We start from the raw sequence: 27,295 nt of genomic DNA on the forward strand, positions 1-27,295 counted from the left end.
TGTGAAATGAAGTAAGCACACAAAACAGGTTCAAAATCAGGAAACTCTTCCAGGTTTAATAAATCATCGTTTCACAGTACGGGTCAGTGAGAGACAAGGGCGTGGCTCTCCTGGTGGCAAACACTTCAACGTTCTTCTACACAGCTGCTAAGCCAGGGACAGATATTCAGAGCAATCACTCTCTAGTAAGTACAACCTTGAGATTGTCTTGGAATTGCAATCTGGCTTCCAACAGGTTAGGTAAAACTGACACATACCTGCAATCACACTCTTAGAACAAGAAGGTTCACAGACCTCCTTGCCCAGAAAAAATGTCATAGTTAACCTTTTGACCCCCTCACCCCCTTTCTCATGTGTGTAAATAAGACAAAGCAGCAGCGCTCCAACTGCTATAGAAATGCTAATATGGGCATGGTGGTAAACTATTTCTTAACATGGCAAGCAAAAACATCCAAATAACAGCAATAGCAGAGTCTAAGGACTTGTTCTTCTCCTCTTTCTTAGTTTAACATGAATTATTTCTTTGGTTAAGCAACGGTCCTTGAGCTTACATGAAGCTGAACATACAGTGGAAACCTACTTTCTCTGGAGCTTCTGGTGACCTTATCAAGCGGAGAGCAATGTCAATGCTGACAAAAGCACAGGAGGCATGTAGCCATCTTAGGGTTCACACGTTCAACTTTAAATACTATTACCAAGAAACAGTCCCACGCGCTCACCAATGAAATTCTGCAAGGTATACAGTGTGCTGGGTGTACAAGATTTATTTTCCTTGCTCTTTCTCAGTCATTTAATATTATTTACAATACTAGAGAAAATCTATCTTGTTTTACAAAAAAAGAAGCTGGTCTCCCATTCATTTAGAGGGTCTCATACACCATTTAACTGAACCAAGACCCTGTGGTGTTCTCATTGGTCTTCACAATGCAACTGACCATAATACAACCATACCCAGAGCACCTGACTTTATGAAACATACTTCACATACTTTATAGTTTTCCTGTACATATTTAGTAAATAATTTTTTTTTGTTTTTGTTTAAAATGTACTTTTCTAGAACACACATTTGGACACTTAAATCAGCACTTAGAGAGTCAGGCAGAAGACATTCAAAGTGATAGAACTTAAGCTGTGGTCTTCCCTTTATGACACATTTAAGAAAGGAATATGGTCACATTTCTCCTGAGCACCTCCAGCGATATAAAGTTTCCATTTGGACTAACGTTTTTCCTTCTTCTATGTGATCGGCCTTGTATACATGTCAAAGGCCAACGCCATGCTACTCTGAGTGAATATTAGCAACAACTAAATAATGACTGGGCTGTTTTGTCTTCTGCCAGTATTAAATTACTTTTTTAAACATTTTTTAACTGGCTTTAAACTGGTTTACACAAAATCTCTTGATTCTCCTCACCGTTTTAGCAACTCTGCTACATTATCTGACCCATTTACATGTTTTCTACCACGAATCCCCTCACATAAAATGCCAAGTTTGTCATCACACTGCAGAAAAAAGGGGAAATTCCAGCAATGCACATGGTAACTGTGGATATTTTCAAACCGCTGTGAGCAGCTTCGTTACAAAATCAGCGTTTTCGCTCCTTCGGTGAATCGGAAATCCAGGGCAAGGGCGTTACTCCACAGCCAAGAAATTAAAACCACAACTCTACGCATAGCGGTGCTTTCCACGCCAAAATGGCTCGTAAAAAGTATGGCAATCAGAAGTGATTTCTGTACCTACATTAATGTCAGTGTATTTACAGAAAAGGAACGGACATACAGTCCCTTTCTTCCAGAGACCAGGCTCCTGCAGAGCGCAGGCCAACAGGAAGCCGCTGTGACAGGAAGCCCACGGTGGACATTTTGGCTCCGACGCCCACCCACCAGCAGACTCATCTCGTGATTGGACAGGCGAAGGTAAGCACACAGAACCCACTGCCGCCACACATAACCCAGAATTGAAACAGCATATATTATAACCACGATTGAAATAAATTATACTAATCATAGTAAAAACAAAACAAGTTCAATATTTTAAATGGAATTGTCTATTTTGCCCCCCACAACGCTATGTGTACTTGCATTACTGAGAATGAAAGGGGAATGGAGCAAACGCCACCCCCCATCTTCACGTTATGACAATGCCATTCCTGAAGAGACACCCCCGTGTCTCAATTTAATCCAAATTACACAGACACAGAAAAAAGAGAGGGGGGGGGGGGGAGAGAGAGAGAAAGAGAGCGGTGGAAACAACCTTGTCCATTAGTGTTGCCCAGTGTTCGGCGTTCACACTGTATGCCAGGGTAGGGTTGCAGTGGCCTCCCTCACCTGATACCAGGGGGCCGTGGGGAGATGCAGACAGACCTTGCTCAGGATCAAGCTAACACTGTGGGAACTGAGGGGGGGGGGGGAGAGAAGGGGGCTGCTCAGGTAAACCAGACACCTGAAATGTATGGAATCGATTCCAGTTAAGAAAAGATACGACCATGGGATAAACTTGCAGTTTCCACTTAAACGGTCCACAGGAAGAAGGTAAGAGCTCTGGGCGTGACCCATGGAATTAAGCACGAGAAATGATACACTAGGACTGCATCCTGGGCACTGCTGAGTAATACAGACAAACTTATTTTAAGTCAAGTTTAAATTGCCTAAAAATGAACTAAAATGTACAGAGCAAACTCCTATTGGACTATTAACTGATTTGATTCAACACTGAGAGTTTCGCTATGAAAACACAAAAAAAGTACCTGCTGATAAAGCAAATAAAGAAGAAACCTGACTCATTCCTGGTCCAGTTCTGCTAACCCTATGCCTGTTTCCTCCCCACCACATGCGATACATAAACAGCCTCCATGTTCACAGTGGTATTCACAAACGTCTGTTGGAAGAGACTTTCCTTTGCTGGAAGCAAGCAATGCACAAGCGTGCCATGACCTTTCAGTCACCAAAGCCATGAAGTCATTCTTAAAAGACACATTCTTGCACTGTGTACAATTTGCACCCCATAAAATATAATTACATATAAAAACTCATAATTACATAATAAATATTTTTCTCACACTCAGTCAAATGATCCGTGGTCTTTCTTTCCAGAAAGTATAAAACAGCCAGCCACTTAAGACTGGTCAGTATGGTCAGTCACTTAAGACCATGTCAAGGGCCTAACTCTGAGTCACAAAATAAAGTGTTCAGATCATTACCAGCTCAATATGGCCAGGAAAATACAATCACCGAGGACCAACACCGCGAACAGAGACAGCCAAAAAAAGGGAGACGCCATGGCAACAACTATACCCCGGGCCTCGCTGGGCTACGAGCGTGAACTGCATTCTTCCCCTCTCGCACTCTCTCTCTCAGTGAAGAATTCTAAACAAGGTCTTTTCTGACAGAATGAGGCGTTAGGCTTCAGCCTTTTCTGGTGCGGGTTTCGGAGGTTTGGGAGTCTGGCTGAAGACACGGCCCGTGTGTTTTGGGAGGCGGCCCATTTTAATCTGAACTGAGGAGGAAGTCTCTTGGACGGCGCGGCAGCCGGTGTGGGTTTCGGCCAGTTAGGGTCGATCGTCCTCCGTGTCTCTCTCGCTCTCTCGAGTCCCCCCGGGGAAAAGACCCTCCATTCATGAGGAGACGGACAGCAGGAAGGCCTGAGAGGACCTCGCCACAACCTGACATCCCATCACCCCCCTGGTCTCAATGACTTCCCTCGATGCCCGAACGGGAGGGGTCAAGGGAGCGTATAGCATGCCACGGAGTTCCTCCTGCACTCAGCTCCCTCCGGTTCCTTAAATACAGCGACGCTTATTGGCGTTTAAAAACACAGTCTATAGCTTTTCTGCACTGAAGGATAGTGTTTCTACTTGAAAGCTTTACTTCTTGCCATCCAATCCTAACTTTAAGACACTTGCAAAGGCTGAGATTAATGAAGAATTATCAAGGTACTCTTTCTCACAAGAACCAAGGCTTCAGTGATTAAAGAAAAAAGAAAAAGAGAAGAAAACACAAAAGAAAGAAAGAATTTGATTGTGTTCAATTTCCAAGTGAAGAAGCAAGGCTTTAGGTAGAAAGATTAAGAATATTTAAGAATTACACTAATACAGCAATCTTTTTCTGTGGATTGTAACGAAGAACAAATGGCTGGAGCAGGCAACTCAATCAAGCCATGAATGGACACTAGAACATGGTTCATAATTAATATATTAATTTAAAAAAGGAAAAATCTTTTCATGCATAAACTATATGTATAAATAATACGCACATGCGGCCACACATACACACACGCACACGCATATGAAATGGTTTGTGTTAACAGCACTGAATCATCCATGATTCCATGCGCATGCCAGCAAAATCGATGCCTGTATGACTGTCAGTGGTCATCGACTGCCGCGTCTCTGCTCAGCGTTTGATTGGCTCACGCCTTAGGGCATTTGGCCTACAGTACATAACCAAGGGAGCTGTGATGGTATACTGCTGTGCAATGCTCAGCACCATACAGCCAACCAACCACAAGCGGTCTTGACCATGATTTCTAATTTGGGCTTTTTATTATTATCGGGGTAACACATCAATCAAAAATGCAAAAAAAGGTCTTCTTTGCATGTCAACATCTTTCTCACTGTGTCTACACTTCCAAACTGGCTGTGAGAAAACATTATTTCCATTTCCATTGTTTGGTTCTAGAAATTTTTGAGTTTCGAGCACCATGCTAGCCATTGCAGATGAAAGCAGGTCATCTATCCTCTCAGCTATCAGATGCTAATGCACTTCACTTTAATCTTATGCAGTGACACTGTGCAATAACAGGCGATCTGTAGGCATATGTGAGTGGGGAGATGAGGTTGTATGTGCAAAGGGGCTGGGTAGCAAGGGTCTCGGGCAATGCAGCGACCTGGTCTGATGAACACTTTCAAAACCTGCTCTCGTCATCGTCTCCAGTTCATCAAATGCTGCCAGCCAAGCTCTGAAAATCGCCTTAGGATGTGGATGCCAAGGTCCTTTTAACGTATCCAAGGAGACGGCTTTCTAAAGATGTTCTTACATCACACAAAGGAAACAATAAATAAAAAAAACTAAAGGCTCCCTCTGAGATCAAGATCAAAAGGGGCCAGTATAAGAGCAACAGTCTTTGTGTGTGTGTGTGTGTGTGTGTGTCTGTCTGTCTCAGGGGAAGCATTGTACTGTATGTCTGTGTGTGTCTATCTGAGTGTGCATGACAGTGCGGCGTGAGGTGTCACTTAAGTACACCGAGCTCAAGTGACGTTGGTTCGCCGTGGTGAAAAGAATTGTGGGAGTGAAGCGAGTCAGAGGATCGTCTGTTTGTTTTCCTGACAAGGTACCCCACACAGGAAGTGTGGAAAGCAGGCTGGGGGAGGGGCCACGTATGGAACCTGGGAAGCCAGGGGGACCGGGCTTCCACAAAGCACTAGGAAGCGAACTTGTGCTAGAAGGAAACAAAAGCCAAAAAGAAGATTCCCACAGCCACCTCTACCCGCCCCAAACCCACGGCTTCAAGTACAGTCTAGTGGTCATTTGGACTTTGGGACCACCAGGATCTCGTCCCCGTCCCGGATGCTATAGGAATGCAGGGCCCGTGTGCTGTACTTCAACTCCTCGGGCCCGAAGTGGGAGGCCACCTCCTTGTCGATGTAGTAGACCCGCATGTTGCTGGTGGAGAGCTGCACAACTGTCCTCAGCTGCTTCTTGAGTTCGGCCACCGTCTGGTCCAGCCGGATGCTCAGCAGCTCCACCTTGTCCTCGCAGTGCACCTCCACCTTGGCGTGGCAGCGCGGCCGCAGGTCGATGTCGGCCAGGGGCGCCAGCTTACCGTACTTCGTCACCAGGATTTGGTACCTGAGAGGGATGTGTGGGTAACGCAGGAAGAGCTAACGTTAGCGCCTGACTCACATGGACCATTAGTATCAACATATAACACACACAGAATCATTAACACTAGCATCTAGCGTAGCCCACACAGAATGGTCAGCATCTAACCCACATGTGATCATTAACAGTAGCATCTAACACATACAGGACCATTTGAGTTAGCATCTAACACATACAGGACCATTTGAGTTAGCATCTAGCCCACGCACAACCATTAGCATTAGTATCGAACCCACATGGGATCACTGGCATCTAACATTTACAGGATCATCTGAGTTAGCATCTAGCCCACACACAACCATTAGCATTAGCATCAAACCCGCAAGTGATCATTAGTATTAGCATTTGACCAGCAGGAGACACGTCTAATCCACAGGATCATTAGCATTCGCATCTAACATTTACAGTATTTGAGTTTGTATCTAGCCCACACAGAACCATTAACATTAGCACTGACCCCACATGAGATCATTAGCATTCGGATTCAACATTTACAGGTTCAATTGAGTCCGCATCTAGCCCACACATGACCATTAGCATTAGCATCAAACCCACATGGGATCATTATCATTAGCAGCTAATATTTACTGGATCAATTGAGTTTGCATCCAGCCCACACATGACCATTAACATTAGCATCAAACCCACATGGGATTATTATCATTAGTATCTAATATTTATAGGATCAATTGAGTTTGCATCTAGCCCACACACAACCATTAGCATTAGCATCAAACCCACATGGGATCATTAGTATTAGCATTTAACCGCATGGGACACATCTGATTGTAATGGATTGGTCCTGACTGGCCTTTCACAATCTGACCAAGATGAATATATAGTAAACAACCAATATATTAATATATAAACTCTTTTAGTCTACCCAAGCATTCCTTCTTGTTAGAAGAAAAACACACCGAAACCCTTTCAGTGAAGCGAGAAGTCAGATTTCAGAACGTAGAGTTTATACTCCAACCGAGACTGTGTGTGTCTGTGAGTGGTTGAGTGCAGTGATCCCTCCCTCAAACAGACACACACACACACTCAGCCGTGAGAAAGTGCTCTGCCCCAAGTGATGCTGGGAAAGATAAGGCCAGGAACGATTAAATAAAATCTCAGAGAAAGGGTCTGCTTTGAAAGGTACTGTAACCGCTAGGCTAATAAAAGCAATTTCCCCTCTTTTCCAAAACCCTCCCAACAATGCCAGCTTCTGGCTGGAGTTCTCTTTAAGGCTCAAGGCAGCCATGGGAATTCTTAGTGCTTTGTTCAAAGTGCCTTTCTTCACGGGAACTTCTTGTACTTCTTATTTTCAGTGGACATTACTGATTATTAACACAAAATAATTTTAAATACCGCTCCATATTGCTTTTGATGTTATTTCGGCAGATGAAGACTAACAAAGCTAAACAACACAATGGCACAGGCTGAAAAAACTAAATACAGTGAAGCTGACCTCCCATCTTGCCACTTTGTATTTTTCCTAGCTCAGCATACAGAGGAATAAGGGCATGATGGCTTCCAAGGAGGACTGTTTAGTCCATATTCTCAATCAATAAACCTATACATGAGTGACAGCACAGATCTTTCAGTACATATGAAATAAAATCACCTTCTCAAGTCGCTCCTTTTTTTTGTTCATAACATGTTTGTCTGCAGGAAGACTACAGGGAGCAGGGAGATCTCCAGGGAAAAGGAGTACACAGAATTAAAATAAATAAATATGTAAATAAATAAATACATAAATGAGCACGTGTGTGTATGTGTGGATTCTTCATAATTCACAAATAAATATTTTTTTATTGATTAGCTTTGAAATGCATGATGAATATAAAATTATGAATGTACAGTATGTGAATAAAACATACAAATATGGGTTATCAGAGGGTTAAAAAAAGGATGTTACCAAATTATCACTAATTTGCATATTCCTGTCTCCTCCAGCTGCTTTTTTTTTGGTGATCCTGTTCTTTGTCAGCCTTCTCCATTCCAGCTAAGCCGCCCGTATGGCAGACAGAGAGAGAGAGAGACTCCAGCCGGGATAAGCGTCTCATCTCTCTCTAGCGACCCCTGCTGGTCGATTGTATGCCTGCAAGTCTGCTCGTTAACCCGCACGTGAAGCCTTTTTCTCCGACTCGTCCGTGTGCGAGCCTCGCTTGTGAGCTGAAGAGGGATAATAAGCGGCGCCTGGAATGGCGTGCTTCAGGGGGGAGCACGTGCTTGACCGCGCTCTCCCGAATCGACAGCGGAGGTTCCAGCAGTGCGCACTGATGTACAAATTGGGGGGAAACAAAAACAAGAAGAAAAGAAAAAGGTGAGGTGTGAACAGGACTACTTATGGACTTCATCGCACCCTCTCCTCACCTCAGCTGTCCGTTTCTTTGTTTAAAAAGCCTGATTATGCTCAACATGTCCGTGACTCTGTTTGGACGAGTCTAGGGTTACTCAAGGGGACAGGCCTGCACTCAGCCTGACTAATGGGATTCTCAGTCTGCTCTGTGTTAACCCCCTACTCCGTCTGTCTCCGCTTTCCACCAGGCGGTCTAGCCGGAGAGTCTCTGACCTGCTGCTCTCTAAAGGGGGAGGGGGGGCAGGAAAGGCCGGTCAGAAAGGGGGCAGCCATCTCCTGTCCACTGCCCACTCATTCCAAACCCCGCCCCAACGCAACCCCCCAACCCCAACCTCTCCACTCTCCTCTCAGCATCTGGGAAACTGGCACAAGGTCAAGACCAAGTAAATGCGGTTTGAATCAAGGGAGCCAAGATAGAGAGAAGGGGGGAGAGAGGGGGAGAGAGAGAGAGAGAGGGTGAGCGAGAGAGAGAGAGAATGAGAGAGACGATGAGAGAAAAAAGAGGTCTGGATGGCACCTGTTTCATTGCTGCCACCAGATCTGTGTGAGTGTAAAGAAAGTGGGCATTGTTGGGCCTGCGTGGGGACCATGCCAGTCCCCTCTCTGTACTGGACGGGAGAGGGGTGTGCCACCTCTTGGGAAGGCACTCCAGAGAGCTGCCCTCCACAAAGGGGTACCTGTGCGGAGCAGGGCAGGGCATGGGCACCTTCGCCAGGCTGGCCCACACTGCATGCAGCCCATTCAGGGGTCAGGCCAGGCTGCGTCCCAGAGGACGGGGGGTACACCTTACTTTAGGGTCAAAGGACGGGCATCCATACATGTATACATAATAACAATGGGTGCAAGGATTTTGCACTCGTATGTAATCTATGTGCAACTGCACTGTGCCTTGCTTCATATTTTGTAAACCGATTTGAACTCCTCAGCACCCTGGGACAGCGTGGTGTGAAGATTACTTTATAAAAATAAAAGTGATTGGTTGGTTTATTGATTGACAGATTGACTGATTGGTGTAGCACCAGACTTCTGTTCTAGCAGAACTCAAAAATATCCTCTCCAACTAAGGAACTAATCATGGTTTTTAATTTAAGTAGCTGGGTTCCACATATTCCCAGCTGTTTTTGTGATGATTATTCATTTCTGGAAGGTATCAAGCAGCGTATCTTATACTGAATTAGTGTACAAAGCCAGAAATTAGTGGATATTGCCACTTTATATAATATGGAAATGTTTGAAGAAAGTCAGAGGTAGAGGGATACCTGCTGAATAAACCATTCTGGCCCACAGCACATTTGGGTCCCCAAAATAATTTGTTCAACATGCCCCTCTTTGCACTCACACACAGACATCTCTCTCCACATAAAGACACAAACTGCACCTGGGCTGGCTTGGATGCCTTCTTGGCAAACACTTCCCCTTCATGATACACACAGCTAATACTGAACCTGGTGGCAGAGCCGGAATCAGGAAATACAACTCAGATATAAAGCTGATTTATAAACCATCACTACACTGGCGCTTCAGTGTACTGAATAATTCAAGAGGCTAGCCAGCTAACATTTACTTATCAAGAGTCAAGCAACAAACATGTTATACACATGCACCTTAATATCTACATTATTTATGCGGATGTGTAATTTGCCATTTCTCAGGACGTAAACAAGTATGCAACAACGCCAGTAATTTCGGTTTGGCTTTCATGGTCAGTTTTAGAACGTGAAACCCGGAAATAGAACCAACTCAAATCAAAGAGTGAAACGAGAAGTAAATAAACCAATCCGCATTTTTGGACCCCTTCTAGATTTGCTTTCCCAAATGATGCAATTTGCAAGAAACAAACTCAATTTGAGGAACAAGATACACGCTACCACGCTATGAAATTGGCATAAAAAAGTCCGGCCTGTATCTACACAACAGGTCCCGAGTCAGTTACATGTAGTCCTGTTTTTTTACTCAAATAAGATTTAATTCAAGGTGAATTGATCACAGTTCAGCTCAAATGCGGTCATTTCAACCCAAAGGAGCAGGTATGCTACGTACTGCCCTGGAGAATTCAGTTTATTGTGATAATTAATCAAGGTATGGTCATGTACAGCAAAAATACAGTTCCATAACTATCAATGTGTGCTATTTTAAACATGGAAATGACAACAAAGCTATCAAATGAAATTTTGGCCTGGGACCAGGGACTCAAAATTCTAGTCATGACATTATGTCATAGTCATTCAGTATCAGGTTACTTTACTACAACTGAAGTAATGACATTGAAATTAGGTTACTTTACTACAATTCTAGGAATGACATATTGGATATTATGTTACTTTACTTCGACTCAAATTATGATGTACTAGATATTAGGTTTATTTAACAAGTATACAATTACTGAATTATCAATTTAGATTTTTTTTTTTTTGTGTTCGTTTTCAAATCCCTAACCAGGAACCATTTGGCTAAATGTACCAAGAAAACCACAGTTGTGAAGATTCAAGCGTGGTCCTATACCTCAAGAGGGCGGAAGTTGGCGATCCACCGTGTCCTTGTGCTTTCTCTTCAGTCAACTGAAATTTAGGTCTCGGAAACAACACGAGCGGTGCTGATACTTCAACCAATCAAAAGCTTATATCAAGTGCTCAAGTGCTGAAAGGCACCGAAAACCAGACACTGTGGCCCTTCAGGACTGGAGCTGTACATCCCTGCTCTATCCACCCACAAAAGGTAAACAGCCAAGTACATCAGCCATGACGTGCAGGGCCCTTGTACGATTTTCTTCTGCGTACTCCACGTAATTAACTTTGCATCTGAGAGTCAGGTAAAGGAGACAATAATACACGTGAAGGTATCTGCTTTAAGAAATGCAGAATTTACCCCTCTATTCCATTACCAGTGCTTCACTGCCATGCTCACCGGCACCCATCACTCACGTTACAGACCTCACAGAGCGTGCGAGACAACAGCTCCCATTATGTAAGGCCGGCCTTCGTACGCGACGGCGAGGCAGCGACACCAACCCCGCCAGCGGTCCCGCCCCGTTTACGCTTCAGTCTCGGGTGTCCGTGTAAAAACCCGAAAGGCCAAACCTCTACGCTAAAGGCCCGTATGAATTTACACTCAGCAGATCCGCATGCCCAAAATTCCCTGTCCTTTACATCACCCACGCAATTCCTCCATCCCTCAATCACTCGCCGGGTCCAAAAAGCCACTCTGTCTGTGTCATAATTAGTCAGACAATTCCTGCAAATGCCACAAACCCCCCCCCACCCCTCCAGAATCTGCACGCCAGCTCTCGTTACAAATGGATAAACAAATAAATGTGCCCAATCCCCTTCAAGAATTTTAAAAAAGTAATATAAATAAATAAATACATTTAAAAAGAGAAATAAAAAGGGAGGGGGAGGGAGAGGAAAATCAGCCTGCCCCCATGTGTATCCATTTTCTGATCGGCGTATTGCTCACAAAGGAGTCATTGAGCGGCCAGAGACTGGCCACATTGTGTCCTAAAGGTCAGATTTCCTCGCCTCGCCACCAGTCCCTTCCCCGCATTCTCCCGAGGTTAAGTGGAATGCGCCCGGGCAGGAGGAGCGCTCCCATTCCCAGTGCGGGCCCACCCCAAAATTCCCGCTGAGGGGAGACACCGGCGGGGCGATGAGGCGGGGAGCAGAACTCGATCCGGCCCGTGCCGCGTGGGTCTCGGCTGCGCGGGGCTGTCCGGTGTCCCGTTGTGTCTGGGAAAAGGCGATACGGACGCGGGGCCGAGGGTACGTGTGCCGCGGGCTAACTTGAGCCGGCACAACCCCCCGGACGTGAACCCGGCCTCAGATCGGGTGTGGAGACCGCCGGGAGGGGAAGCGGCTGCCGCGCACTCCCGCTGCCCGATTCTGACCACCAGAAAAAGCTAAATGAAGGGGCTAAAAAATTTTAAAGAAAGTAAAGCAAAAAAACATAAATATATCTTGTTTACATAGATAAACTAAATATATTGTAATGTGAAGAAGTTGACATTTTTTCCGAATATAAAGAAAAATCTGTGAAAGACCTCCAGCTGATGTCATGTACCAGCATGTAAAGACATCTGAGGGAGTGGCATTTGTCAGTCCACAATGTGAGCAGTGGGGCAAGGGGGAGGGGGGGGGGGGGGTATCTGGTCACAGTGAGAGCAGTAGGGGGTGGTCTCAGTGTGATTAGTGGAGGAGGCTGCAGTGTGAGCATTAACAGATTACCGTGTGGGCACCTTCAGAGGGCTGCTCGTTATATAAACAAGATTTAGACAAATTACTCCTGAAGACCTAGGAGGGGAAAAATGCTGCTTCTGCAAAAACGATCAATATTGTGGTTAAATAAAAGCTACATACACAGAAATACAAAAAAATTACATTGAAGCACTCCCGTAACCACACAGGAACCTTCGGTAGATAAAGTAGGACAGAAAGAAGGTCGGCAATGACTAGCTAATTAGGCTAAAAAGGTACTGTGGTGTGGTTTAGGTACTGTGGTGAATCAGACTGCAGAGGCTAGTTGCACTGTTGGGGAGAGGGTCACCGGGTCACAGGGTTCAGCGTCGCTGAAGGCAGAGCAGAGGTGCACTGTGTGATTTACCTGTAAGGCAGCTCCTCCTCGGGGTAGCCCTGGTGGTAGCGGATGAAGAAGCGCTCGGCGTCCTCTCTCTCCGCCTCCGTCACCACGCTACCGTTCAGCATCGTCACGGAGGGCAGCCTGAGGGAGCCACAGCACCGCGTCACGCACAGCTCACCTCCTCCAGAGTGTGTGTGTGTGTGCCTGTGTGTGTGTGTGTATACCAGTGTGTGTGTGTGTGTGTGTGTGTGTGTGCCTGTGCGTGTGTGTGTTTGTGTGTGTATGTGTGTGTATGTGTGCCTGTGTGTGTGTGTGTGTGTGTGGGTGTATGTGTGTGTGTGTGTGTGTCTAGATAAGCTGGGTCTCTGAGAATCAGTGTATATGGCCAAGTGAATGAGTCAGTATCTGAGCATGAAAAGGGCAGTGTGAGTAATTCAGGATCACAAATAGATTCTGAATCACTCCCTCTGCCCTTCAAAGCACATATACTCACAGAACGTCTGTGATTCAGTACCGGTGTGTAATTCAGTACCTGTGTGAGTGATTCAGTACCTGCGTGAGATTCTGTACCTGTGTGTGTAATTCAGTACCTGTGTGAGTGATTCAATACCTCTGTGCATTTGAGTACCTGTGTGAGTGATTCAGTACCTGTGATTCATTACCTGTGTGTATTTGAGTACCTGTGTGAGTGATTCAGTACCTGTGTGTATTTGAGTACCTGTGCGAGTGATTCAGCACCTGTGTGTATTTGAGTACCTGTGTGGGTGATTCAGTACCTGTGTGTATTTGAGTACCTGTGTGAGTGATTCAGTACCTGTGTGTATTTGAGTACCTGTGTGAGTGATTCAGTACCTGAGTGTATTTGAGTACCTGTGTGAGTGATTCAGTACCTGTGTGTATTTGAGTACCTGTGTGAGTGATTCAGTACCTGTGTGTATTTGAGTACCTGTGTGAGTGATTCAGTACCTGTGTGTATTTGAGTACCTGTGTGAGTGATTCAGTACCTGAGTGTATTTGAGTACCTGTGTGAGTGATTCAGTACCTGTGTGAGTGATTCAGTACCTGAGTGTATTTGAGTACCTGTGTGAGTGATTCAGTACCTGTGTGTATTTGAGTACCTGTGTGGGTAATTCAGTACCTGTGTGTATTTGAGTACCTGTGTGAGTGATTCAGTACCTGTGTGTATTTGAGTACCTGTGTGAGTGATTCAGTACCTGTGTGTATTTGAGTACCTGTGTGAGTGATTCAGTACCTGTGTGTATTTGAGTACCTGTGTGGTATCAGTACTGTGTGATTGAGTACCTGTGTGATGATTCAGACTGTGTATTTGTACTGGTAGTGATTCATACCTGTGTGTATTTGAGTACCTGTGTGATGATTGCAGTACCTGTGTATTGAGTACCTGTGTGAGTGATTCAGTACCTGTGTGTATTTGAGTACCTGTGTGAGTGATTCAGTACCTGTGTGTATTTGAGTACCTGTGTGTATTTGAGTACCTGTGTGAGTGATTCAGTACCTGGGTGTATTTGAGTACCTGTGTATGTACATGTACCTGAGTGCATGCAGGTGGAGATACTCACTGTGCCACTATGAGGCTGCGGCGCTCTGTGTTGGTGTAGGTCTGCAGTAACGGAATCCCCAGCAGTCTCACCTCCTCCAGCTTGGGGAATAAGTTCAGCTTCTCTATATCCTCCCATTGATTCAGACCTATTAGAGATGCGCACACACAAACACACATGCGTACACACACACGCACGCGCGCACACACACACACCCTTCTTAAAATAAGAATACAAAACCACAAGAAGCTGGGTTTCTAATGGGTGAGTGAATTTGCTGCTACAGTAACCTTATAGCAGACCCCCTCAGGGCCAGGTTCAGTAGCAGTGTCCGACCCCTGCAGCTACTGGGACAGTGAGATAAGACTGCCTCCTACTGTTCCACCAGAGGAGCGCAGCAACAGGGGACATGGTGGGGCTATCCTGCTAGTTTCAATGTTTTGCTAACATTTATCAAGTGTATTCATATCATTGTGTTTAATTAATTCCTGCATTCATTAGCAGTACAGTTTGAGGAAAAAGTATGGTCATACTAAAGCACTAAGTGCTTCTGTTACACACTGCTGCAGACAAGCAGAGTGTAACAGAAGAACAACCATAAATTGAGCATTAAAATATTATTTCCATTCTAAACTGAAGATTTCAAGTACGCTACCTGAGTTTAAGCCCTCGCTGAAAGTGGTATACATGATTCATTCTGGCCAGGGACCTACCTGTGTGATCTATCTCAGAGGGTGAGCCTGAGTATAAGCTCTGGCTAAAGGACACACACCTGAGTGAGCTCTGGCTAAAGGACACACACCTGAGTGAGCTCTGGCTAAAGGACACACACCTGAGTGAGCTCTGGCTAAAGGACACACACCTGAGTGAGCTCTGGCAAAGGACACACACCTGAGTGAGCTCTGGCTAAAGGACACACACCTGAGTGAGCTCTGCAAAGGACACACACCTGAGTGAGCCTGGCTAAAGGACACACACCTGAGTGAGCTCTGGCTAAAGGACACACACCTGAGTGAGCTCTGGCTAAAGGACACACACCTGAGTGAGCTCTGGCTAAAGGACACACACCTGAGTGAGCTCTGGCTAAAGGACACACACCTGAGTGAGCTCTGGCTAAAGGACACACACCTGAGTGAGCTCTGGCTAAAGGACACACACCTGAGTGAGCTCTGGCTAAAGGACACACACCTGAGTGAGCTCTGGCTAAAGGACACACACCTGAGTGAGCTCTGGCTAAAGGACACACACCTGAGTGAGCTCTAGCTCAGGACCCACCTGAGTTGTGCAGATTGATGGAGCGCAGATTGGGGAAGAGGCGGCAGAGGGTGTCCCCGGAGTCCGGGATGGAGGTCAGGTTGTTGTTGGCCATGATCAGGGTGTCCAGGCCGGGGAACATGGGCCCAAACTTGCGCACCTCATCCCAGTCGTGCAGGTTGTTGTCCGTGATGTGCAGCAGGCGTAGCGAGGGACAGGACATGGGGGTTGGGGTCACACTGTCGTACTCATTAAGGCACAGGAAGAGCTCCACCAACCTGCAAAAAGGCACAGGGAACACAGCTGATGATGTACATGTAACAACAACACTAATGCTAAAGCTAATAATAATGGTAATAACAATAATACATAGACGCGTACGTACATACATACCTTCATATATAAGATTCTAAGATTTTTTAAAAATAAAAACAAGCAATAATTAGGAAAAAGTTCATCACAACACAAAAAAATCACATAAAAGTAACAAAATACACAAAATAAATATACAAAAATTTAACAAGACAGTACAATGAACTGCGGAAACAATTAGGTATTTTCATTTTACTCACACTAAGGCCTTTATTTGAACTCAATAAGCAGGCTTCCTTTGCTAGTATTATCTGTCAGGGGTGGTCAAATCATAAAAGCAAAGTGGTTGTCCTCTTTGCTACCAAGCACCCAAGTCTGGAAGCCCAGTGCAATTGTGAGTACCCAGGTATATGCTGACATTCCGGAATATAAATATCTATGTGTCCAGAAAACAATGCAACAAGCATTCCTGCATCTTTTCATATCTTTAATTTGCTGAACATTTTTACATAATTTGTACTGTCCAGCCATTTGTCATTTTCTAAAATCATAAGTTTACTGAGTTCAAAGTAATTAGGCAGCTATTTACTCTGTCAACTGACAAGACAAACTTAGGTCTTGCTTTCTGTTTCACAAACATTACTCTATGTTCTGCAGTTTTCACAGTGTGTGCCTGGCTTTTCTCCCAGAGTAAACGGGAAGTCAGCTGGCTTGCAAACTTCTAAGCAAGAATTGACATCTACTCAAACTAACATACATGGCAAAACAGCCTGGACAGCCTACTCAGCTGCTTTTTATCAAAAGAGAAATTTCACCAGCCGTTTGCAAGATAAGCCTATACTGTAAGCTACACAAGTTAACCCAATATCTACAGTGTAAGGGTTTGGAGAACTACCAGATAAATTGGTTGCTAAAAAACTATCATAAATGCCCACCCTATATCTAGCTTGCATTTGCTAGGATATTTCTATCAGTCCAGGAAAATGGCATATTTATAAATATGAAAAATATAGCAAATGCAAACAATAATATATGCCGATAGAGACGGTCTCAAGGCAGGTACTGACTACTGCCTCAGCTTGCCTAAGAGAGCATTAAGTCCAGAAGGGGAATTTTTTAAATAGTCTCCAGCCAGAATACTAACCAGTGATTGGTGCAGTCAGGATCTCTGACCTACTTCTCTAAATAAGGTAGAACCAACTAGGCCACCCGACAGAATGGACTAGTATTCGCAGATTTATTTTTGTAAACTGCGTTCATCAATGCTTAAGAGTATTTAATGGTGGTCCCCTGTCACACTTCAGTCGTCCGTGGAAGAAAAATGTCTGGACTAAGGATCGGCCCACCCATACCAGTTGTTTGTCTCACTGTTTAGTAATTATGCTGGCTGCCTTATTGTCTTTGCTCTATCTTGGCACAACCTCGTACAAGAGGTTTCAGTCACAATATGACTTCCAAGTACAATCAAGGTTTAAGTGAGTTCACCAGAGTGAACAGATTCACAATAAAATGTTCAGGGCTAAGTCAAATCTGACAGAGTACATTCTACTCTGACAGAGCACATCTGGTCTCTTATGGACCTGGGTTAAGAGATTAATTCATGCTGAACATTAAACTGTGCCCTATACATTTTGCACAGTGTCAGAGCGGTTCCCTATGATCACTGGTAAGGGAATTCTGGCTGAGCGGTGGAGGGGGTGAGAGTTTTTCCCCCCTGTCTCGCCAGCAGGGGGCGCCTTACTCAGGGATCTCTCGCGTGAGCGTGTACACGGTGTCCCAGGGCACGCGGGTGTTGTTGAGGACGAGCCGGCGGACTCTGACGAAGGCCTCCGCGCAGCTGGGCTCCAGCACCGACTCGCTCAGCGGGTTCGAGCTCAGGTTCAGGAAGTCCAGGTTGGGGATGTTGCTCACAATCTTACTGATCTAAAGTAACGAGGACACAAGAAATTAAGAGTGAATGAGTAAATCAAGACTCTGTTATTCTGAAAAGCCTCATTCGCTAAAAACAGTAGAGCACATTGGCTCGACTGAAAGGAAAATTTCACGCAAAACCACCCAGAGCGCAAATTTCTATCCATAAAAATGATTCAAACAGCCAGAGCCTGATACATGCAATGCCCTTTTCATTCATTTTTAGATAATGCATTTGTATACATGTGATCAGTGCATTTCCAATGTTATCCTTTGTAACCTTCAATTAAAGATGCACAATGTGGAAATTCTGGGGACCAATATCAATAACTGATATTTGACTTGCCATATTGGCAGAACACCGAAGTCGAGACATCCCACTTAATAGCAGAAATTTACACTACATAAACAGCACAAATGCAAAATACCTCTAGTGGGTACAGTAAATATTATAGAAAGGACTGTTCTACTTTTGTTAAACGGTTTTTTCCAGACAAATTTCTGTTCCAGAATACGTCCATAATCAAATTACGCCTATCTGTGTAATTTAGATGGAACGGTAAATGGCCCAATATCAGAATCAGTTTATTATACAAGCCAGGGGGTCTGGGGGTACCTCATGTTAAATTATATTACTGAGCTGCTCAATTACAATCACTTTGACTGTGGAAGTTTAATACATCATGTTCTTGTCGTATAATCGAGTGCTCTGATATACAGTATACCCATATTAATTAAAAAAATAAAATAAAAAAGCAAAAACTAACAGAAACAATCCAAGAATACATTTTTTAGAAATATGATATAGCTTTCATAAATATTTACAACAGAAATGCCCTCTATGCCCACTTGGAACAACATGTCCCCTCCCATAAATATTTAAAGGCAGGTCTTTTAAAGCCAGCAATTACATGACTTACCTTTTTACATCTTTGGCTTTCTACAAATTAGACAATCTAAAGAATACAGTCTAAACAACATTTAATTCAGAGTCTAAAGAATGCAAAATTGATCCAGCGCTAGCAAGCACAAAACTAAACCAATTTATACAATATTTTTGTTTTAAGCGAAGTGTAGTCTGCCATGTGTATGTTTTCCTTTTACTCAGACAGGGAGAAAGCAGATAGGGTTACAGACAGAGATGGGATTATAGCGCAGAAGGTGCCACGGTGGGGAATCGAACCCCGACTGCACGGCGAGGTTTAGTATATGGGTTTACAGTCGGTCACTATGGACCGCCACATGGTTTCTCTCCACAACAGCTTAACATCACATTTTATAGATGGCACTAGAAGAGTGTGTCAGAAATGGGAACATTTTTTTACAAGAAATTGAAAATGGGCAAAAACGAGAACATTCACTTGTACAGCTGTGCACATATAATACAAGAACTGATAGACAGATCTGTATTTAGTATTATATTTTTTGGTATTACAGTTAAGAAATGACTTCATTATAATTATCATTTGTTTATTTAGAGTATAAGGGTGGGGAGGGAGGGCAAATTTGCAGCCAAATTTCCAGCTGCATGAAAAAGCTAGCTCACAGAGAAAAAAAAAATTTAATTGTATAACAAAATATGTCAACTTGCTTACTTTATTATTAAGCAATAAAAGAGATGACTATGATTAGTCGTTGCAAAATGCCAAAAAATTAAATAAAACGCAACAATGTCACTATTAAAATGAGTATGATGAAATTATATTTTGCAATAATGAGTTTAATATTTAATTATTTATTTCACAAGTTGTTGACTCATTATTACTGCATTAATTCATACGGTTATTTATATTAAAAGGGAAAAAAATTTTATTTATTCATTTTATTTAAAAAAAAACTGGGATTCTATATGTTTTTTTGAGTTTGGCTTGCAGAAACCCACTAATATATTGGCTTCTAGATTTTGTTTCATTATAAAGAGGCATATTGTGTCAGCCATAGAGGTATCACCAGCTGATTTGCATACAAATATGTATTTGTCTGTCTATTTAGTTCTCAAAGTACGTTACGCGGGTTACACGTCTGTACTGTTCTGTACAGTTCTGCTCTGTACAAACTGTAGGCAATCGCTCTGGGAGACTGAACCACAAGCCAGACGGGGGTTTCTCAGCAGCAGGGACTAATCTGACTCGGCGGCGGCTGCCCCTTGCGTGCGCGACGCTGCCCGTAAGACGCGTAGCGAGCGCGTGCCAGGCGCTCTCTCCGTGCCCACCTCCAGCCAGTCCTGCAGCTTGTTGTGGGACAGGTCCAGCTCCACCACGTGGGCGCAGAACGCGGCGATCTCGCCCTCGTCTCCCGCGCGGCTGATTCCGCAGCCGTTCAGCACCAGGATGCTGGGCAGGTTCAGGCGGTCTGCAGGGAGACACGCGCGCGCACAAGCATCGCATTTACAGCACCTTAAACGGCATTGCCTTACACTGCATCACACTCCGGCGCTTTCCGTTACAATAGCTCAGCTTTGCCTCGTTGAATGCAGATCAGGTAAGGTATACATCACAGATGCCTGCAGCTAGCTATAATTAGCTGGTGGCTAGCGCAAGTTCGGCGGCACCAGTCTCACCTTTCATTGGCGACCCCTGCGGGCCGGACGGAACCACCACCCCCATGCCGGGCCCCCGGCGGTAAGGGAAGTTCTCCGGGCTGTACTTCTCGCTGATCACCTGCATGAAGGTGCGCCCCTCCTCTTCGGGCGGGTCAGAGGCCCCGTCCCACATCCCCTCTCTGTCCGATGGCCCCAAACAGTAGAAAAGCCAAACACTCATAGACGATGGGTGGAGCAGCAATGGCTGGAGGAGAAAAGGCAGGGACCTTGGTCACTCTTCAATCTCACTCAGAGTGGCTTAAGGTTGAATTATAACTGAATTCAAGGCTGAAAACAAACCAATCATGAGATCATTAAGCAATAATGTATGTTTTAGCCTTGATGTGTAATGAATGTGTATGCTTGAACTGCCAGTTGTATTGATCACTGTATTCCCGTCTGCATGTATCCTGTTTTTTAGTTACCTACCAGATTAAATTTAGCTTGGTAGCTAATTCTGGCATAACCAAGTGGCTGTGCACTTGAGCCCTCTTTAACAGGAAATGGAATATACCGACAATACATTGAAGTAAAATATCTATATCCAGATACTAACCTCATTCCTGGAGGGCTGGAGCCGTTACAGGTTATTGTAGCGCAACTAGTTATCTACACCCACACTGGTTCACTCATAGACTAGACCAGAGTAAAACGCTTCATGCAAGGACGGAGGAACAACCTTCAGCTGTCAATTGTGACCTTATCAACAAATGCAGCAAGCAGGTGCGATCACATAAATGAGCAGGCTAATTAAACACGTAAGAGCATAAGTTGGCATGAAATCCAGAAAGAGATACGGCCTTCCAGTAAGTGTCTTCCCACTGCTGCTGTCGATATTTACAGCTGGGCATTGCCACAAACGGTTCATTATACTACTGTGTGCGTGCTTCTTTGCTGACATGGGAGGGGGCCCTGCTGTATCAAGGCTCTGGGTCCCAAAGCGTGACGGTCTGGGCGGTGACTGAGAGCTTATCTCCAGGACACAGGCCGTCTTTAGGGCCATGCTGACACAGCAAATTGGGCGGCACAGCGCCGCAGCCGGGTGGGACAGTGACGGCCCGCTGAACGTCGCTCTCTGTTCCAGCGTTCACCCCAGCGCCGGAGGAAGGCTGCGCCATGCGGGCCCTGGAGAGCCGCGGCGCGTGCTGGCTATAGCTGCCACTCGGCTGACCCACTTGACCGACTCACGCGGTTGATTGCATAGTTAACTCGGTTCATCAGGTTTCCTGGGTCTAGTTTAATTTTTTAATGAAAACAATGAACAGAAAAAAAAAAAAAAATGCAGAACCCGTGGCTCTGCAGGAACAGAGCCCTAGAGCAACAGTGACCTGGGTCAAATAAGTATTCTAAAGCTCTTTATTCCAAAATAAACTCTTTAATGCAAGCAGGTGAAGACACTTATGCAGATATCTGAGAATCTGAGCTCCAAGCAAACCATACAATCATAAGAAAACAACTCAGAAAATACTTTTACATTTGTCTGTATTCTCTATGAATTTTCATTGGTTTGCAGGATTATAGTATTACAAATAATAATTGGACACTGTTCTGGAGCATACTCAGCAATTCCTAGTCTGGAATTCAAATTAAAAATGCCCACGTTAGCCTTAAGCTTTACTGTTGTACAAGTTTAGGGAATTCTTTCAGCTTACTGTACGGTCAAACTTCAAGTATCAGGCAAAGTATGTTCTTTTAAGGGTCGCATAAATACAGCATGAACCAGACTAACCTTGACTTAAGTGGCAAGTGCACTTAAACTATAGCAGTCTTTTATGTCGGGCTAGCATGTCAAGATGTTCCATGTTTCTACTGATTTGCTGCTTGTGGGAGTTCTCATGTTTGCCCTTTTAATTAAGTCCATTACAGACATTCTGCGGACTCCTTGTGGCACACTGAAAAACAGAGGCCGAATTGATCCGGGAGACAGATACGACGAGCTTGCTCATAAAATGCTTCTCCAAAAACCACCGGTCAAAGCAGGTGGTGACAAACCAAGAAAATTGAACAAAGAGGCTTTTTTGTGGTTTAGATGGATGTTTTTATGGAACAGATTACATTACATTAAAATTGATTATACTACATCCCTGCCATTAACAGATGCTCTTATCCAGAGTGACTTTGTGACACAATTCTATTTTTACATATGGTATCTGGAAGCTATTGGGATAAAGTACCTGCAACCTTGGGTTACAAGCCAAGTTCCTTAACATTTATACTATACTGCCATTCATGTATGCAGCTGCACTAACCATAATTCCCAGAGACACCTCCTCAGCCAGTGTCCTGTGTGTCACCGCATGCTTGCTACCGCCATTTTGTTTTAATTCCCCTCATCATTCCAGCAGTTAATCATCAATCCAAACGTTGCCTCATTTTATTCAGAAGACACGTGAAGTTTTATATACTTGAAAAGTACTGTAGAACAAGCAGCTCATTCTCACTGAAACTGATCATTGCCTGAATTTCATTTTGTTTATTCTTTATTTGTATGTTTACCCGCATATATTTTATGCCCATATAATTCAATTCTGTAACCATATGGAGGGGGCTTAATGGTTAGTAAATGGTAACATTAGTCAATGTGCTTTATTAGACTAACAACTGGCCATTGTTGATAAAGTATCATACCATAGTGGGAGCATGCAATGTCTCCCTTATGTAATAAAAAAGCCATTTTTTGTTCCTCCAGCTATAGCTCTCTGAGAACAGAGATATAACTGAAGGTTGTCTGGGGACAGGTTGTCTGTCTCTCCCTTACCCTGCAACTGGGCAGCTGCACAGAGAGGCCGTTGCCCCCAGATCCTCCGCAATTCCCTCTCAAATGACCTTTCCCAGCTTGGAGGCGTAGGGAGGCAAGCTGAGAGATGCACACACCAGCCTGGGAGCACAGCTGGGGGTGGAGGAGAAAAGGCAAGTAATCAGAAACCTGGGAAGCAGACACCCCCCCAACACACACACACACACACACACAAACACACGCACACACACATGAACACACACACACAAACACACGCGCACACACACAAAAGCACACACACACACACACATGAACACACACAAACACACACACACACACACACACGCACACACACACAAATACACAAACACACACCCACACACACACACACAAACACACACACATACACACACAAACACACACACACATTAGTCAGTATCATAGGTTTAGCAAATTTTCTTTATCCCACGTGTAAATGCACACACACAAAAATGCCACATTTTCAGCCCTGTAAACAATTGTGTCTCAGACTATTGCAGAATTCTGAATTCAACCAATGGAATTATTTCCACTCAACAATGACATATTGATTAAATCAGGATTACCTCTGATTAAATTTACAAACATACACACACAAAGAAACCATCAGCTTTTAAATAATTAAAATGGCCAGACAATATCATAAAGCATAACAAAACACGTATCTTTTGAAAAAATCGCAACATCATCCATATTGTTGGTTTGATGTATTGAAGCCAAGTAATGATTATGAGGCATGATGTAGAGATTCTTGGTAAGTTCTTGGCATAAGGTTCAGGGTCAAAATGTCACATTAGCAATCTAAAGAAAGACAAATTAAGAAGTTTTCACAAGGCCATGTTTGAGACTTTTGGGTATTTTAAATTTATTTTTAGAAAAATGAAATGTCATTGAAAAGATATGTGATTGCCAAGCATATCTAACGTGCTTGCTATGCTTCTCTTTCTCAGGCTGTGTCATGTTTCATCTTTCCTGGAGCTAAATGGTAGATCAAATTAAATGCAGGTAAAATGCTTACTTTTTTTCAGTTGACTTTTTCCACAGATCAACCATGTTTGTTACTTGCCCCACCCATTTTAAGTGTGCTTGTGGAAGGTGGGCATCTCACACGCTTCTGGGCTCGTTAAAGTGCAGTACTAAAACAGACCTGTGTGAAATGTTTAACGTGTTTCGGCAAAGATCCAAAGGCCTAAACATTTCATTACACGGATAAATAAAAAAGTATCTTTGTTCTGGAGTGTGTGAGTTTTCATTCTGTAGTTCCTACAAAGACTTGGCTGCTTAAACCTCCTCCCTCATTAAAATTCCTTGATTCTGGAGGGCACACAGCATTCAACGGCAGAAATTACTAAAATACTTAAAGTCGGTCTAGTGTTTTATGCAATTTACAGTGTACCTAGCACGCAAATATTAACTGAAAAATATATGAATACATTGCTCATTTTCACTTCAGAAAAACTTCACTGAAGCAAGTGAGTGGTAGGACTATATCCAGAAGTAGACAACAGACGTTGTTCAGGGCTGAACAGGTGCTTCTGGTGACAGGCATGCACTCCAGCCAGAGCCACGTTCACCCCCGTCCTCCCTGTGATGGTTAGGTTTGAGCGTATGGTCATGCGGATCTATTTTTATCCCGATGCCGATTCTGTGTTTTGGAATGTCAGCGGTGCTTGTGCACATGTGATTTGGTTGGGGGTGGAAGCTGAAGCTAATTTCACTTAGAATATTTTTCTGAATACTTTAATACTTTTTTAGATTGTTTGACCATTATTTCTTACTGCCAGACCAAGATTACCATTGTTTCTTTCTCAGTGGCCATATGGAAAAGCAAGAAGACAACAACCACAACAGACAGGGGTCCTATTAGATGGTCACTAATGATAAGGCTTATCAATTACACTGCGCTTGCTTGCTCAAGTGTCATCTTTCTTCAGCTCATTAAGTTGGCCTGAGCCCTCGCCACAATCTCTCATTCAGCACGAGGGTCTGAGCATGTCTCCATGCCGACTGTTAGCTGGCCAACGGGATGAAACCACCGAAGACAGAGATCTTTCAAACAGGCCTGTGATGACCGCACACTTGCACAGGTGTCACTGACAAAAAAAAGGCTTCTGATGTTCAGGCCAGTTTCCTCCATTTTCCCAAGACCAAAGGGTGGTCATACCGAACAAACCGTATCATATGTCCTTGTTGATAGCAAACGTTGATGTTTTACGACCAGACAGGAGACAATGGGTCTACACATCCAATGCATAGTGGGTCTACCTTACTACCAACCCAAACTTATTTGTATGTCTTTCTTGGAAGATACAAACCAATCTCAGGGAAAGCTATTTGTCAACGTTTTACTGATTGAAAGAAGTGCCATCTTTTGTTCAATTGCAGTTCATTCCTTATTTTCAACTGTGTGGAAATGCAGTTTGTCACACGTAAACAATAATACAATGGCCGGCAGACAACAATCATACCAGGGATTCCTTAAACCCCAATGCTTACAACAGCCTGTTGGCTAGGAGCACCCTTTCTACATGACAAAAGACACTTTGGGCCATATCAACTTCCCAGAGGCAGTTGTGCTTAATGTAAATGACTGTGATAACAAAAGGTGGACTTTCAAACAAACAGCTGTCATGACAACACTTTTGTTTCAAACTATCTCAAGGGGTTCAGAGTTGCTATGGAAACGTCACTAGGGACGGAGTTGCAAGCTCAAACTTTCAGGGGGGAAAAGTTTGCTTCAGGCAGAACCAAAGCCACCATTTGGAATGTTCTTTGGGATGAAATACCCAATATTTGAAAAAGGTGCTGGGTCACTGTCTACTTTACTGATGTGTTTGTACCCTTAGGCCTACCTAGGGTTTAATGAACTATTCTCCAGCTGCTTAGTTTATGAAACATCCCATAGTTACAAACTGATTTTTTTTTACTGAATGAAAAATATCTTACTTTACAGATGTTTGAGTGGAACAAAAACATGCATACCTGTGCCACAGGCCTCTGTGAGTGTGTTTTTAGCTAGATTGCCTTTGGTAGATCAGTCATGAACCATAAACGGAGCAGATCTGGAGAACTGACCATGGGAGGACAATGTACGTGCTTGCCGTTATACATTAAGTAGCCATTCTATGATTATAACAATCAAGCTAGAAAACTTGTTTTTCTGAATTCCACATAAAGGAGACTTTAAGCCTCATAGCCATTTAACCGCCACCTGCAGAACAAAATGTGCCGAGACTGCATCTATTTATATAGCTACAGCGAACCTACAGTAGCTAGCATGCAAGTTAGCGGTGCAGTACCAAGACTAGCTAGGTGAATGGCTGACACACACTACTTTGTTACATTGTTACGTTAGCCGATACAATCTCCTTGCATTGTACTTCTGATCTCTGTGCACGGGGCGCCTTAGATAAATCAATAACATCACATTACACAGGACAAAAGTATCGTTCGAGATCACAAATAAGAACATTAGACAAGCGCACAGAGCTCGGGATCTATCAAGCTAGCTATTGTGACCAAAGTAAATTCCAATAAAAAATGACTCCGTGATATGAAATTAGCTTTCACTGCTTTTAGAAACAAGTTATTATCACTCTCAATTTTATTTACGGAAATCCAACTAAAACACCTCCAACGTGCGTACAGTTGGCTAAGCTAGTCGTGCGGTACAGTAGCTAACGTTGGCTAGCTTGCTGGTTTGCTGGCTGGCTTACCTTATGAATTAGAGATCTACCGTTAGCTAACTCGTTGGCTATGTAGCTACCAACAGCTAATGTAGCCATATATGTTATCCGTATTCAAGACTCAAGACCTGCTTATCACTGACCTAGAATGTTATAATGACTGATGCCAAAACTATACGTTGTCAAACCATCACTTAGCAATTGCATATTTATTTCATGTTCATGGATTTTCACACGAACTGTTTGCAGATTGATTACACTCACCCTCTCCTAGTCGCTCTGATTCTTGTTATTGTTGATCACTTGTCACACCAACCCCCCTCGTCATCCTGGAAGTGACGCAGTACGTATTAACCGACCTCTGTCTGCACCACTGTACACATTAGGTGCAGAGAGCAAGAATAATTACCATTGGCTATA

At 43.9% G+C, this 27,295-nt stretch overlaps 1 protein-coding gene across 3 annotated transcripts; it reads right to left on the bottom strand.

Moving 5' to 3' along the window:
• Positions 1 to 29: 29 nt before the first annotated feature.
• tbcelb (tubulin folding cofactor E-like b) lies at positions 30 to 27,295 on the bottom strand. Of its 3 annotated transcripts, none has more exons than XM_064351483.1 (9): positions 27,140 to 27,295; positions 23,172 to 23,303; positions 20,393 to 20,618; positions 20,045 to 20,184; positions 17,663 to 17,844; positions 15,631 to 15,887; positions 14,377 to 14,503; positions 12,821 to 12,937; positions 30 to 5,847 (listed from the first exon to the last, which is right to left on the bottom strand). In XM_064351483.1, the coding sequence occupies exons 3-9, from the start codon at positions 20,592 to 20,594 to the stop codon at positions 5,523 to 5,525; spliced, it is 1,350 nt and encodes a 449-aa protein (XP_064207553.1). In that variant the 5' UTR covers positions 20,595 to 20,618; positions 23,172 to 23,303; positions 27,140 to 27,295; the 3' UTR covers positions 30 to 5,522. The 3 variants fall into 3 exon arrangements, with proteins under 3 accessions (XP_064207553.1, XP_064207554.1, XP_064207555.1); XM_064351485.1 differs by lacking the exon at positions 30 to 5,847 and adding an exon at positions 7,636 to 8,144; XM_064351484.1 differs by lacking the exons at positions 23,172 to 23,303; positions 27,140 to 27,295 and adding an exon at positions 20,970 to 21,558.

Source organism: Anguilla rostrata, chromosome 9 (assembly GCF_018555375.3).
Source record: "Anguilla rostrata isolate EN2019 chromosome 9, ASM1855537v3, whole genome shotgun sequence".
In the NCBI taxonomy this organism is placed as follows: domain Eukaryota; kingdom Metazoa; phylum Chordata; class Actinopteri; order Anguilliformes; family Anguillidae; genus Anguilla; species Anguilla rostrata.

What these genes read in the sequence shown, in the direction of transcription:
- tbcelb (XM_064351483.1), bottom strand. Translation starts at nt 20,594, where the DNA reads ATGAGTGTTTGGCTTTTCTACTGTTTGGGGCCATCGGACAGAGAGGGG. An exon ending in AGCTGCAGGACTGGCTGGAG is followed by an intron (nt 17,845 to 20,044) that starts GTGGGCACGGAG and finishes TCGTTACTTTAG; the next exon opens with ATCAGTAAGATTGTGAGCAA. An exon ending in CATCAATCTGCACAACTCAG is followed by an intron (nt 14,504 to 15,630) that starts GTGGGTCCTGAG and finishes CATCTCTAATAG; the next exon opens with GTCTGAATCAATGGGAGGAT.